The 13,317-nt window shown below is 40.5% G+C and overlaps 1 protein-coding gene across 1 annotated transcript in view; it reads right to left on the bottom strand.

The window, feature by feature from the left end:
* Nucleotides 1–302: 302 nt before the first annotated feature.
* Nucleotides 303–13,317, bottom strand: part of rras2 (RAS related 2) — a 34,715-nt gene continuing 21,700 nt past the window's right edge. The window contains exons 2-6 of the mRNA XM_088004271.1: nt 7,707–7,794; nt 7,453–7,555; nt 5,483–5,591; nt 4,478–4,596; nt 303–2,554 (exon numbers count right to left, since the gene is read on the bottom strand). Of these exons, the coding sequence (XP_087860397.1) occupies nt 2,467–2,554; nt 4,478–4,596; nt 5,483–5,591; nt 7,453–7,555; nt 7,707–7,794 (507 nt within the window). The 3' untranslated portion in view covers nt 303–2,466. The remainder of the gene's footprint in view (nt 2,555–4,477; nt 4,597–5,482; nt 5,592–7,452; nt 7,556–7,706; nt 7,795–13,317) is intronic.

Below are 13,317 nucleotides of genomic sequence, written 5' to 3'. Positions count from 1 at the left end.
CTGTTGCGCGTCTTCAGTGATTACAGATCCCACGGTGTGTGAGGTCGCGCCCTGCTGCAGATGGCCGGTCCTACGAAGTGCACCTCGAAGCTTCGGCTCGTCCTGGTTTTACCACCAGCAAACCAAACTGGGACAAAACAATAAATCAGAGTAACAGACTGACTCGAGGGGACAAGCAAATACATCGCCATGGTGTTAGAGGTGCAACAGCAATGTGAGTGCAATCAGAACTGATGAGAATGATTGCAATGATCTGAGCTGAGCAGAGCTCTGAAAGATTTTCTTAGTTTACAACAAGCTGATTGTTTTTTTTTTTTTTACATTGATTTACCAGTGAAAAGTTAAATACAGAGCGCACAGTTTCGTTTTTGTCTGAAACAGTCCCAGTTTGAGGCTACACAGTTTGCTACTGATAGTTGAAACCAGACATACAATGTTCAAAAAGACTTGATACCATTTTTTCCCCCTCAGTGTCTGGTATTATAGTCAAAATCTTGTCATATTTTTAAATTACTTATTCTGCCTCCTAAATAACAGATTAATTAATGTATTACTTTCTTTAAATTCAGAAGTTTTGATAAGCACGTATTACCTGTTCAATAAGGTCCAGCTTGATGTCATAGCTTTGTAAGCTTCTAACACATCGATGCATCGAACACATTTTTTATTAAATAGAGGCAGACACTCTCCTTAGGACACCTTATGAATTTTAAAAGAAATTATCCACAACATTAGGATGAAATTGTAGAGCTCCACAAAGTCTGGTTCATCCTGGGATACAATATTCAGATGCCCGAAGGTCTCCTTATATGGTTTTAAAAAAAAACCCTAATCAAGTATAAACGCCAAGGGATTGTTCAACCATTATCTTGTTCAGGAGGGAGATATTTTCTGTTTCCATTAGATAAATTAGTTTTGATGAAGAAAATGTGTATCAAATGGAAAAGAAACAGAAAAATGATCCGACAAGGATGCTGGTTGAAAGAAAATTGTACCAAAAATGAGTTGAAAGACCATCCTCCACGAAGAAGCCATTACAGAAAAAAACAAAAAAAACATTAGAAGATGCAATAACAGAGTGACAAAGAACTTAGTTTTTTGAGACTGTGTAGTCTGATTAGACAAAAATGTAGGCTTTTCCTCTACAAAGACCATCATTAAAACCAAACAAACTCCATAACCAGAGTGCCAACAGCAAAGTTCTTAGCAGAAAGGTTGTGTGCAAAGTTTGAAAGGTTGGTGCAACAAAGGTGGCCTATAAACCTGACATAGTTACTCCAGTTGTGTCAGGATGAATGGACAAAAATGTCAAAGACTCTCATTCAAATCACCGAGTTTAAAAGGCAATTCCATCAAACACTAAGAAAAGGTACGCAAACTTCTCAATTTAAAGACTGAAGAACCATAATTATGGTGTTTAGCAAACAGAAACAACTTTGGTAATCCTAAATCTAAAATAGACTTAATTTCTATAATGTCAGACACTGAGACAAAATGGTTATGTATCTTTTTATGCAGGTGTGGAAATATCTGGTTTTAACAGTTGAAACCAGATGTTCATAATCCGCTTCGAAGATTTTCAAGTTTACCGAATGAGGTTGCACCTTTTGGGAGGAAAAACTGAGGCGAACACGACGCGTTGTGCATGTCAAGAATATGATTACAATCATTCAATCTATAAGACTTGGGGGAGAGGGGGGATTCTAATACAGCAGACAATCCATATTTGGCAATTGAACTAAAAGCATAAAAAGGGGGTTAAGTTATCCACTGCAGAATGCCAGAAATATGTCTCAATATATCATTAAAGGATGTCTAGGAATTACATTTATATACATACATATTCAGTTTCTTATATGTAAAACCAAACTCAACCTCACACACTGCACTGTGGTGATTTAATAGATCATTAGAAATACACTTTGAAAACCACAACAAATGTCACATATGTACAGTAGCAGATTAGCACATGGGGAGTAAAGGTGGATATGGCACAACATACACAAAGCTTCGTAAGATAATCTCTCTGCTCTGGTCAGATCCTGGAAACTAAAGAAATGTCATTAACATTCTGGATATAGATTTCATTCAAACTCGGTAGCAAGTACAAATGTCACTACAAGGCAAGAGGAGTCCTTCAGAGTACAAAACATTTAATTTGTCAGGCTGATTTTAAGAAGGCAATGTTTAGTGTTGGTACTCTCTCGTGTGGATTAGATCGCAGCTGAAGGTAGAGTGGTGTTAAAAATTTGGCATTGTCAGTTGTCCCATAGCGATGTCCTGGAAACAGCAGTTCCTGGTCCGAGTTAACTCAGAAAAGGCTGTCTGAAGTCATGCACATGGAGGGAGAAGGCAGCGGTCACTCATCCACTTGGGATGTAATGTCAGGCAGAGTGGGGGTGGGGGCGGGGATCGAGGGGAGGGGGTGGTAGATTAGCTGCATGAGTTAACAGTGATAAGGCAGACTCAGACGATCACACAATGGCAGCCGGTTTTGTCTTTCTCTTTTCTCGTAGGCTCCGGCGACGGTGGACATTCTTGTTCTTGGAATTTCCTGTTAGAAAAAAAAAAAAAAAAAAAGGTGAAACCTGGACCTAGAACTTTTTGGATTGTTTCATTTAGAGGATGAAATGGCATTGACGCTTCACTCACATGGTGACTGAACTTAACACTGTTATTTAACTGAACTCACGCAAATCAGTTATAACTGTGTCATTCCAAGTTGATGCGTTTTGATTGTGTCATGCAAGAAGACTATTGCTGCTTTAACACAGAGGTTACAGAACGTGAAACTTTCTCGCACTTGTAGCGTCACAAATGTTGAAGAAATCTGAACTTGATGCGGCCATAATCACACTCTGACCAAGACTGTGCAAGAGGCCTTCATCATAATCTTACGGTATATACATTGATAGCGGTCACATACTGCTGTTCGAGTTGAACCTCAGTGAGTTTTAACTCGTTTCCCTTCTCGGACCTCGAGTTAAACTCTACTTCCAGACAGCTTCATCGTTCCTGAAATCTCATCTGTCTCGTCAAACTAAGATCACTAGAATACATTTCCAAACAGCTCCTGAAACACTGCAAACACTCCTCTGTGGCTCATACCCAATGACAACATTGTAAGCAAGATGGAAGACGACAGAGAAACCCAGATCCCGAACCAGGAAGCCCAACTGAATCATCATCATCATTATCATCAAACTTGCTCTAATTGGTTTTAAAAATAGGCTGTGTTTTTGTTTACTTTGATATTCCTAACATTTTTTGATTTGCCTTTGAACTCCCAGCTTCGGAGTGACCTTTAAGGAGGGGCAGACCAGCTGAAAAACAATGCTCCCAATCCAGTTCTGAAACTGTAATCAGTCATCTGACCCAAATTTAAGTTTAGTCGTCTCTCATATTAAAGCTATGTTGGGCATTACAGCCACTGCAAGCTTTTTCTGCAATCAGATCTTGTCTCGTGTTAGAAGACGGTGCTCCAGATGTCGCCAGAAAGACATACTTCATATGCACACATAAAAGGAATCTAATCACTGGACAAAACATGTCAGACGACGCGGTGCACAGTGATCCACACACCCTCTGTTGAAGTCATGAAGACCCCAGAGGACCCTGTGTGCTCTCATAGGAGCAAGATACAACCCTATTGTAAAAGAGCTCGATACTTTCCACTGGGCAAGTAGCGACAAAAAAAAAAGAAAGAATAAAAAAATCACAAAGAATGTGTTTGTCACAAGGAGTCTGGCTGCTTTAACACCTTTGCTGCTGACGTGTAATCAGTGGTGTTGGAAAATTAGCTAAAAATACAGCTACTAATTACAGCCAGCTTAAATCAGCCAGTTTTCTGTCAGCTGCAATCAGGGTAATAACATAAAAAGGCACAAAGTTATGCAATTAACTCGAGCTGCACAATATCAGGAAATGACTTGATTGCAATACTGTTGCTGAAAACTGTAATGAATGATAATATTCATTGTAATTTATCATCATCATCATCATCATAATTTACACCACTTTTACCTCTCACAATGTCCCCACCAATGTCTAGGAGATTCAGCATTTAAAATATGCATCAGGTGTGGACACTCAGAGGCCGCATGGTTGGATAAATTTCAGGATTTGGTTGATGTTGTGACCAAGTTTTGGTCACTTGTTTTACACAATTATTCAGCTGAGAGAGCTGATAAAAAAGCTGATCTGCTGGTTTTTATTGAATATTTCCTGGTTGTTCAAAAAGCATCAAAGACTTTCCACCATAAGGGGCCTGAGATGAATTACAAATGAAAAATGTTAAGGTTGGATTTTTCGTAGATTTTACAGTCAAGGATTAATTTTCGTCTTTATGTAGGCCTTTACAAAGGGTATAAATGAGCTTGGAGAGCCCTGTAAATTTTGACTGACCACTAGAGGACCGTGAACTAAACCTCCATTGACCTCTGCATCAATAGTACTGGAAGAAGAAGTGTCAACTTACCTGATTACCCTAACCAGCTCGTGAAAAGCCTGGTCTACGTTCATACGGATTTTAGCTGAAGCCTCCATATATGTGACTTTTAGCTGTCTGGCCAGCTGCTGGCCCTCTTCCTGGGTTACCTGGGGTGAGAGGTAGAGCAGAAGATTGAATCGACAAAAAATCCTCAAAATAAATATTACAGACTCCTCAGACAAGCAAATAGTTCAACAAAACATCTACAAATGTGAATAAAAAGCTGATTTTAGTTAGTGTTGCCAATTGTTAACCTGACTAACTTGTATGTGAGCATTCTTTAGAGCCACCTTTATATTGTAATGTCCGAAAAACAGATATTTATGTGAGTTTTTTATTACAAATGTGTATTATATAAATATAAAAATGGGACGCAGGTTATTAGATGGCAGTAGGTGGGTATGAATTCAAACTGCAAATGAAGCAACTACAGTATTACCCACATTTATGCGTCAAATCATATACCTAGGTTTTATTTAGTTTTACAAAAAAATTAACACAAAATAAATGCAATAAAGAACAGGCTTTAGGTTTATGCAGGGTGGGATTTCTTAGTGTTCATAAATTTACTGAATAGGGATTAGCAATCAGTGCAGATCGAGGGAAAATTGCCTTAATTTTCTCTCCTGCCTGCTGATTGGTGCAGTTTCAGTATTTAGAAATGGATAAAAATCTGGCAGCCACACTCTTTTTAACCAACAGGGGGTGGTGTGGATTCACCAGAAGAGATGATGATTGGCAGAATACCAAAAGGGAGAAGATTCATCATTTCATCACACTCCCTTCTTCATCAGTCCTCCCTTCCTGACACTAGAGTGTCAACAGAATCTCTCAACATCCTGTTGCATCTCTAAACCAAGCTTGCAGCTGCAACACTCGTGCTCGAAAGCCTGCAAATCCGAATCCCTCAAGCCACATCTCCTCGGATGATAAAAAGCACGTGCGCGTTTCGTCCGTAGGCGGGTTCAGATCTCTCCAACCTGTTGGACTTACTTGTCTCTGCAGCTCCAGATCTGCCTTGTTGCCTACGAGGATCATGGGGAATTCATCTCTGTCTTTGACTCGCAGAATCTGTCTTTGGAATTTGTAGATTTCTTCAAAGCTGTAAAAATCAGATGGTGAGGACCGTTACATGTGTGTAAAAAGGCATACATTCATCTCCTAACAATGCAACAGTTAAAAAAAAAAAAAAAAGAAAAGAAGCTTCCCCACCCACACACATGTACACACACGAACAAAACCGTCGAACATGAATGTGGGGTTATCTGTGCAGGGTTAAACATGCCAGTTGAGACTGGGGGGTGGGGGGGGGGAGTCTGCCTGACTATTACAGCAGTGCAAAATATTTTTATCCGAGGCTTTGCCTCCCTCTGCCTGACCCGACTGTTGCCCCACTATAATACAGATGGCATGTGATGGCAGGCTTTCAACTTTACAGCAAATAAAAATGTCAGTCTGGGAGGGGAAAAAAAGAAAAAGAAGAGCAAAGAGGCAGAATGTAACCACAAAGCCGAGACGGCATTCCAGTCGTGTTGAGCACATAGTAAATCTGGTAAGACTTGACTAATATAAATGGAGGAAGGAAAGACTGTTTACAACATAAACATTGGGAGGGGGCTTAGGGTGGGAACAAGGGAATGCAGCTTACTGTGCTGCTGTGCAGCAGACATGACACAAGGGATGGGCAGCGAGAAAATAAAAGAAAGAAATGAAAGAAAAAATTTAAATCCAAATCCTGAACAAGTAGAAACTCTTCTTTTTTTTTTTTTTTTTTTTTTTTTTACCTGATCTAGTCTAGACAGTAATTAAAGCCCCTCTAAACAGAGCATGTCGTGCATGAAGGATTCACCTGAAAACAGTTTGGCCGTGTGCGTTTTGCAGCCTGTTTCCTCCTTTCGCCTCATTAATGCTGCCCGAGCTCGTGCGGTGGCAGCGTAAACACACGCATCGGAGTCACAGCTGTCACATGTGCAACAAAGCAGCAGGTGGAATAAGTTATTGCTTTCGTTTCAAACCCACCTGCTCGTTGCCAAACCAGGCAAGGGGTGAGAATGACGGTTTCGATATGATGCGTTTTGTGTCTTCGGCGACCTGATTTCAAAGCAGCTTAAAATGAAGGCGCCTGAAACAAAGTTTAGCAACACCCGCGTGAGGCTTTTAAGGGGACCGTTTGTGCCTGACAGTGTTGTCAGTATATACATACACGCATGTTTTGAGTGCATACAGCGCCGGCCACATTTATTAGTACCCCTGGTACAATAAACGTGCAAGAAGCCTAAATGTGTGTTTATGTTTTATTGAAGTGGAGTCAGGTCCAACAGAACCATCAAGAGAACTACAAGATTTAATTTGATTATAATTATTTACAGGAAAAGAAAATCCCCATCATTAAGAAATATAATAAGGACCTAATAAGGATTGTGACTTCCTGTTTTTCTGGGGTATATTTAGTAAAAATAAAATCTGACTTGATTTGATTTGGTAAAAATACAATAAAACAATTCTGATGTGACTCTCCCTTCAAGTAAATGTATTCAAGTAAAATTTTTAGCAGTAAAATAATTAATCCTAAGTTTTTTTTTCCACAACTTTATGAGGGTGCAAAAAAAGAAAACAAAGAGCAAACTGACTCCCGAGTCTTTCCCTGTACATGAATTTGTTTCCATGCATCTGCGCACACATGCTATTGTTTAAGCAGTAGGCAGGCTTTTAATAGAAGTCTAAGGTAAGTGTGTAGGTGAATTAAACGAGAGCAGGGCGAGGACAGGAAGTGTCGAGAACAAAAGCGAATGACAACAAGAACAACAGCGAGGTCCGGAAGCCGGAGCAGCAAAAGTTGGTGTCGATGCCAAATTCATGGTTCTTGTAGTGGAAAGAGTGTGCAGATGTGGAAAGCACACAGCGCTTTACAAAAAAAAAAAAAAGTGTGCGTGTGCTTGCTCAAAGTGAAAACTGTCACCTACCTTCCTCTGTCAGTGACTGAGAAGACGAGCAGGAAGCCCTCCCCTGTCCTCATGTATTGTTCTCGCATGGCTCCGAACTCTTCCTGTCCAGCCGTGTCGAGGACTGCACAGCGGCAACACGTGCACACACATTAGCAGAATACAGCGCTCAGAACCAGCGCCTCATCAGACGAGGCAAAACAAAACAGAAACGAGCAAGCGGTCGAAAATGTGCGTCTTTGCATTTACTCTGGCCGTGTTTGTTCTGCACTTACTGTCCAGCCTGGCCGGCCTTTCATCAATCACGCACTGCTTGGTGTAAGAGTCTTCGATCGTAGGATCATAGTCGGTGACAAAGTATGACTGCATGAGAGAGCGAGAGAGAGAGAGAGAGGAGAGGACAAAACAGACGACATGATTATTTAAATCCAGTTGACATCGCAGATGATTCTCAATACATTACGTCAGAATGTTTAGTTTTTTCAGCAAGTCGATATTATTGATTTTTTTTATTCCGGTTCATTTTTATGGCTTTGGTTTACAGCTAATAAAAAAACAACAAAAAAACTAATGTTCTCAAAAATTGTGCATAGGTCCATTAAAAACAAATATTTAATACAGAACTGTCAGCCAACTATAAAGTATCCCCATGTATTGTATACGATATTTACTCACTACATTGTACAGAGGCTCTTTTTGCATAAATGACTGAATCAGCGACTCCAACCACAGCCCAGACTTGTGACTCTCCCCCAAATCCTTAAATATTTACAACCCTCCTAAGCCTCCAGTTATCCATGTTGACTGCGCACCATTATCTCTACCTCACTTTTTTCTTCCATTCAACTTTCCGATAACATGCTCCCACACAGCACACTGAACAGCCAGCTTCTGAAGCATTGAGCAGAAGCACGATGATATCAATCACTTCTTACGGTCAAGTCAGCGATCTGAATGATGGTCATAAAGATATGGAGGAACTGAATCACGGGTTGTCATTAGCTGCAGGCCTTTATTACCCGATTTAATCTGTGCGAAATGAATCTACATAGCATCAGAAGTTTGCTTTTTGAGAACTGGATCTCTTTACTAAATACATTTTCTGACGCTATTCTGATGTAATTTCACCACGTTTCAACTGTCCTACCCTCTGGTTTTGTACTTTTGGAACCTAAACGTCTGATTTCTGAGGAGTGCACTGGGTTTGTTCCCACCAACATACAGTCATAGTTATCAGATGAGCAGATCCTTGTCCTGAGCTTTTATTCTTCTGCTCCACGCAGACATAATTCTGTTATTTCAACTAATGCAGCTTAGAATGACTGTTCACATGGATGTCTGCATGGCTGGCTTCAGAACGGGCAGACGTGGGAATAAACAGCCACTCTATGCTTGTGTTTTGGGTTAAAACAGCACAGACAGCCTCGCTGACCTCTACCTTTCCTGGATCTCTCCAGGCAGAAGGTAAACATACTGTCTGTAGCCACCTGCAAAAAAAAAAAAAAAAAAAACAAAACCAAAAAAAAAAACAGTGAACTAAATATTCTGCTACACAACAACCACACGCTCTGCTTCCCTCCCGCCCCCCACTACCACATGCTGGTTTTAAGCAAATAACACATTTACAAAACGGTTTGCCGAGCTTCAAGAGCCACACAGCCTGCCCGATTCTTCCAATTTGGGGCCAGTATCTGGTCTTGTAGTAACCTCAGCTGAAAGGGTGGGGCCGGACAGCAGGGACGAGGACACGAAGAAGAAGGAGGAGTCACGCATTTTTTACATTTTTCCCGTGTTTTGTTGTTCTCGCTCCCCTCGGGGACTTGTTAAGTGGTGACAGCTGAAGGGAGTGCTCAGGGAATGTCAAACCAACACCCGAAGACGCGGGGAGCAATCAGGGCGTAAAACGTAAAAAGAAATCCAGACACAATTCACACTCGGGTCCAAAGAGTAGTCAAATTAAACTTCCCCCAGTCACACTCCAGTTGTCTGTGTATAGAAACCGTGTGATGTTTTACAACAGAGGCAGCAGGATGCTTATTTGGTGCTATTCAGAAGCCGAGGAGACAAGAAACAGCCTGCCCCTGTGTTTGCAGGGCAACAAATCTTTGATGATCCTGAAAACGGGTGAGGCAGATTGAAACAAGGGAAAAAAAAAAAAAAAAAAGGCAACATGCCTAAATTTAGCAGTAAATCAACTTTATATTTTCGTAGAAAATATAGTGTCAAAGTTTGCCTCCCTGAATATCTCCGCTTTTAGAATTTTTTCCAGACTAATGTTTCAGATCAAACTCATTTTAACTTGAGACAAAGATAAGATGAGCTAATATAAAATACAGATGTTAAATGCGTATTTAAAGGACTATCCGCTCCAACGTGGCCCGATGTTAAAACGTCTTTGCTCCACCAAATCTAATAAGCGATTTTGCAGTAACTAGCAGCGACTCGTCTCCATCACTGTGGTAGAACTGTGGCCCACTCCTCTCTGCAGAACTGCTGGAGAGTTTTCAACCCTGAACAACCTGCTTAAGGTCGTGCCACTTAAATCAATCAAATTTAAGTCTCCATCCACTTTGAATAGGGCATTACTAGGTCAACTTCATTAGAAGGTTCAGCTGCTTTCTCCCCATTTGTTGATAATTTCCTCCAGCTGTGCTTCAGTCCAAAGACTTGAGAACGAATTTGTTTCTGATGTGTTCTTGAACGTCTTTACGTCAGAGCTTGATGCATCTACCTTTTGAGATCATCTGGTCTACTTCATGGTGTCAGAGATTCCATTTAGGTGAATTTGGGGATAAGTTATAATAATATTAGACATCAAATGCAATTGAGCTTGAAATAGCTGGTGCAGAACAACATCAGCCCTAAAGCTGTTGGCACGTTTACACTCTGGTAATTACGAGTCCTTCTAAAACAATTCTCCCTGCCCGAGACGTCTTGTACCTTCACAATGATTCCATTTTAAGTCCCCATTACAGCAAGCGCTGTGGTTGTCTCACTGTGTGACCTACTTTCTGAGGGGATTTCGTTGTCAGACAGACGTCCCTACATGTCTGCCCACTTGAATTTGCTGATGCAATTGACGAGCAGATGTTCTGATGCAGATCTCGCAGCGAAGGACGGGCAAGGCATAATACTACCACCACTGTGCTCCGCATATCACAGATATCCAATACCAAATGCATTTTTGAGATTCTTCTAACCTTGCGCTGTTCATTTATAGAAATAGGTTGATTTTGAATACTTTGTTGACTAAATATTTTTAGTCAACAGTGTCTTAGTTTGTGGTCCTCAGCAAGCAGCAAATTAAGAAAGGGGGGGGGGGGGGGTTCTTTCTTGAAGCCTAGCGGTACATAATGGTTCACCGAGCCAACATTAAACACGAAAGACTTTAAATATTTATGATATTTATAACACTGTTGTTTGCTGCATGAAGAAGAGTTTGCGTTGACCTCGATGTTGACTGCAAATTTGAAATCAACTCAGAGAAACAAAAGCTATTATTGCAACATTTGAAATCACAACTCTTTAGCTTATGTAAATTAACTAAATTGAGGAGGTTTCACAATAATTACAGGTGTATTAATATCTTAGTTAAATTCTAATTTAATTACTGGGCTGTTTTTATTCATTTGTAGTCGCTAGCAAAAAACTGCATATCGATTGCTTCTCCCACGCTATTTGCGACTCTGTTGTTGCACGAGGTGCAGAGATTCTCTCCGTCACATTCTCCTGGCGTCTCTGCTGCCTGTAAGTACGCTCGCCTGCGTCGCATCCATTCATTGCTGTTCAATAATTCAGCGGTGTTACTTTGCATCCTTAAATGCACCGTACTGCACTGCTAGTGTGCCTTCAGAGCTGACAGGTCGGAGACAAAAAGAGGGGGGGGGGAGAAAATCCATAACATTCTCACAAATTCTCTTTAATCATTATCTATACAACTCTGCTACCTGTAATATTAGTGTCTAACCTCTTATGACGATGTCTTCTTTTAACCTCTTGATCATATTTTTCTCCCTGGACGGAGCTGAACATTTCTCTGGCCTCCTCAGTCCTCCCTTCCCCACACCTCTGCGTGTTTGGCTAGTTTAGCTTCCTGCTCCAACCAAAGCGATTGTCTCTTTTCTCCTAATAGATGACACTGTTTCTGCATCGCTGGCTGCATCGGAGCTAGCGATATCAAGGGCCGGAGTCCAGCCTGGATGGGGCTTCAGCTGGGCAGCGATGGGCTTGGAGAGGCAAACGTGACTCGAAAAGTCTACCGATAACCGAGTGAGAAATGCCAGTTTGAATCAAATCCAGTTAATTTGACCTATAAAGTCTCATTTGGCTACAAATCTAACCTTGGTATATTTAAAAACAAACAAGAAGTTAAGTTTTAGACAGCGACATGTTCAACAGGAAGAAAAACAAATGTTGATACTGAATGAAGTGATGTGCAAAGAATTCAATTTGTGTTTCCATGTCAGTCCCAGCCAACTTAGTTGACAAAAAAATATGATAAAATAAAATAAACAAGGAGGATGCTCTAGAACAATTTTAAAGTTGTGATTATTTGCTGTTGCACCAGCTGAAATAGCTATTGCTTTGTTGGCTTTAAATAACAGCAGCTAAACCGCGGTTTTCTTCTTCTCTTTTAATTTTGTGGTAATACCATGATATTGCGACACCATGACACTTTTACTTGATGTTATCAATGAAAATCTGACACCAACCAACGCCTACTTAAGTTCATTCCTCCGGTGGAGCATCTAGATCTAATAAAAACACAATTGAAAACGTTTTTTTTGTTGTTGTTTTTTTTCTGTTTCGCATACTTGCAACTGAACCAGATGACATTAGAGTTCTCTTAGTAATCTGTAAGAATGTATCACATGCACATACCAGTGAGGCAGACAGATTTTCTGAACACATTTTCAGGAATACACTGGACAGTGTGATGAGATTAAAAATTCACAGAACCAAATTCCCTCTTGTTGAGGAAAAAGGAACAACCCACCAACAATAAATGCATAGACAAGCTTAACTGGCATTCAAACTGAGGAAGCAATCACAGTCACAATCACACATCTACTTGAACTCTGCCAACAGTGAAACAAACCTGTAACTGAATAACTAGGCTAGAACCAGGCCGGAGCAAGGAAGAACAGGTTTGGTATGTGCATTCGTAAACCCATAATTATTATCTTTGAGATTTCTCCTCTTGCTAGCAGCAGCAAAGTCAAGGTAAAGTTCAATCACCTTAGTACAAACTAAAACGCAAAACGCAAATGTATGAGCAAGAACAAAAAAAGCAACAAAGGCACACAAAAAATAAGACTGGGGGGGGGAGATAGTTGCAGCAAACCATGTTACAATTTAGATGTCAGTGGGAAGGTGGGTCAGGCTACACTTGGGTCCCGGTCTGCTTTGCAGGAAGGAAACTCCACCTCTGGAGCAGACTGCTGGCCCGGCCGAGCCCTCGGGTAGCACATGATGTCACAGATGACATGTTCTCCGACCCCACCCACCAACAGAAATCCGAACATGGCACTTGGATATCACATACTCTCAATTTTGTTTTAAATTCACAGCAGATGGATCACCTAGTTGTTAGGCTTTTTTGTAATCAGGGCACCAGATCCTTATCTATTTTAAATATATTTCTGATTACTCTTCTTCTACCGTTCATAAAATGCCAGTAGAAGAGCATACATATATTTCTACAAGTCTATTTTCTTTCTTAAAAAAAAAAAAAAAAAAGGTTGTTGGTTATGGTTACTCTTTTGTGCTGGAATTATTAAATGTCAATTGAATTAATGGGGATTACACAGTTGTATTATAGTTTATGGTAGTTTTCTTTCATCTCTATAAAAAATTGAAAAACTAAGTGCAAGATGTCATCAGCAC

This window comes from Poecilia mexicana, unplaced genomic scaffold (genome assembly GCF_051168715.1).
Source record: "Poecilia mexicana isolate PSO_F unplaced genomic scaffold, ASM5116871v1 scaffold_3, whole genome shotgun sequence".
Lineage (NCBI taxonomy): Eukaryota > Metazoa > Chordata > Actinopteri > Cyprinodontiformes > Poeciliidae > Poecilia > Poecilia mexicana.
Note: the sequence above shows the minus strand (reverse complement) of the source record. Positions and strands in the feature narration are given on the sequence as shown.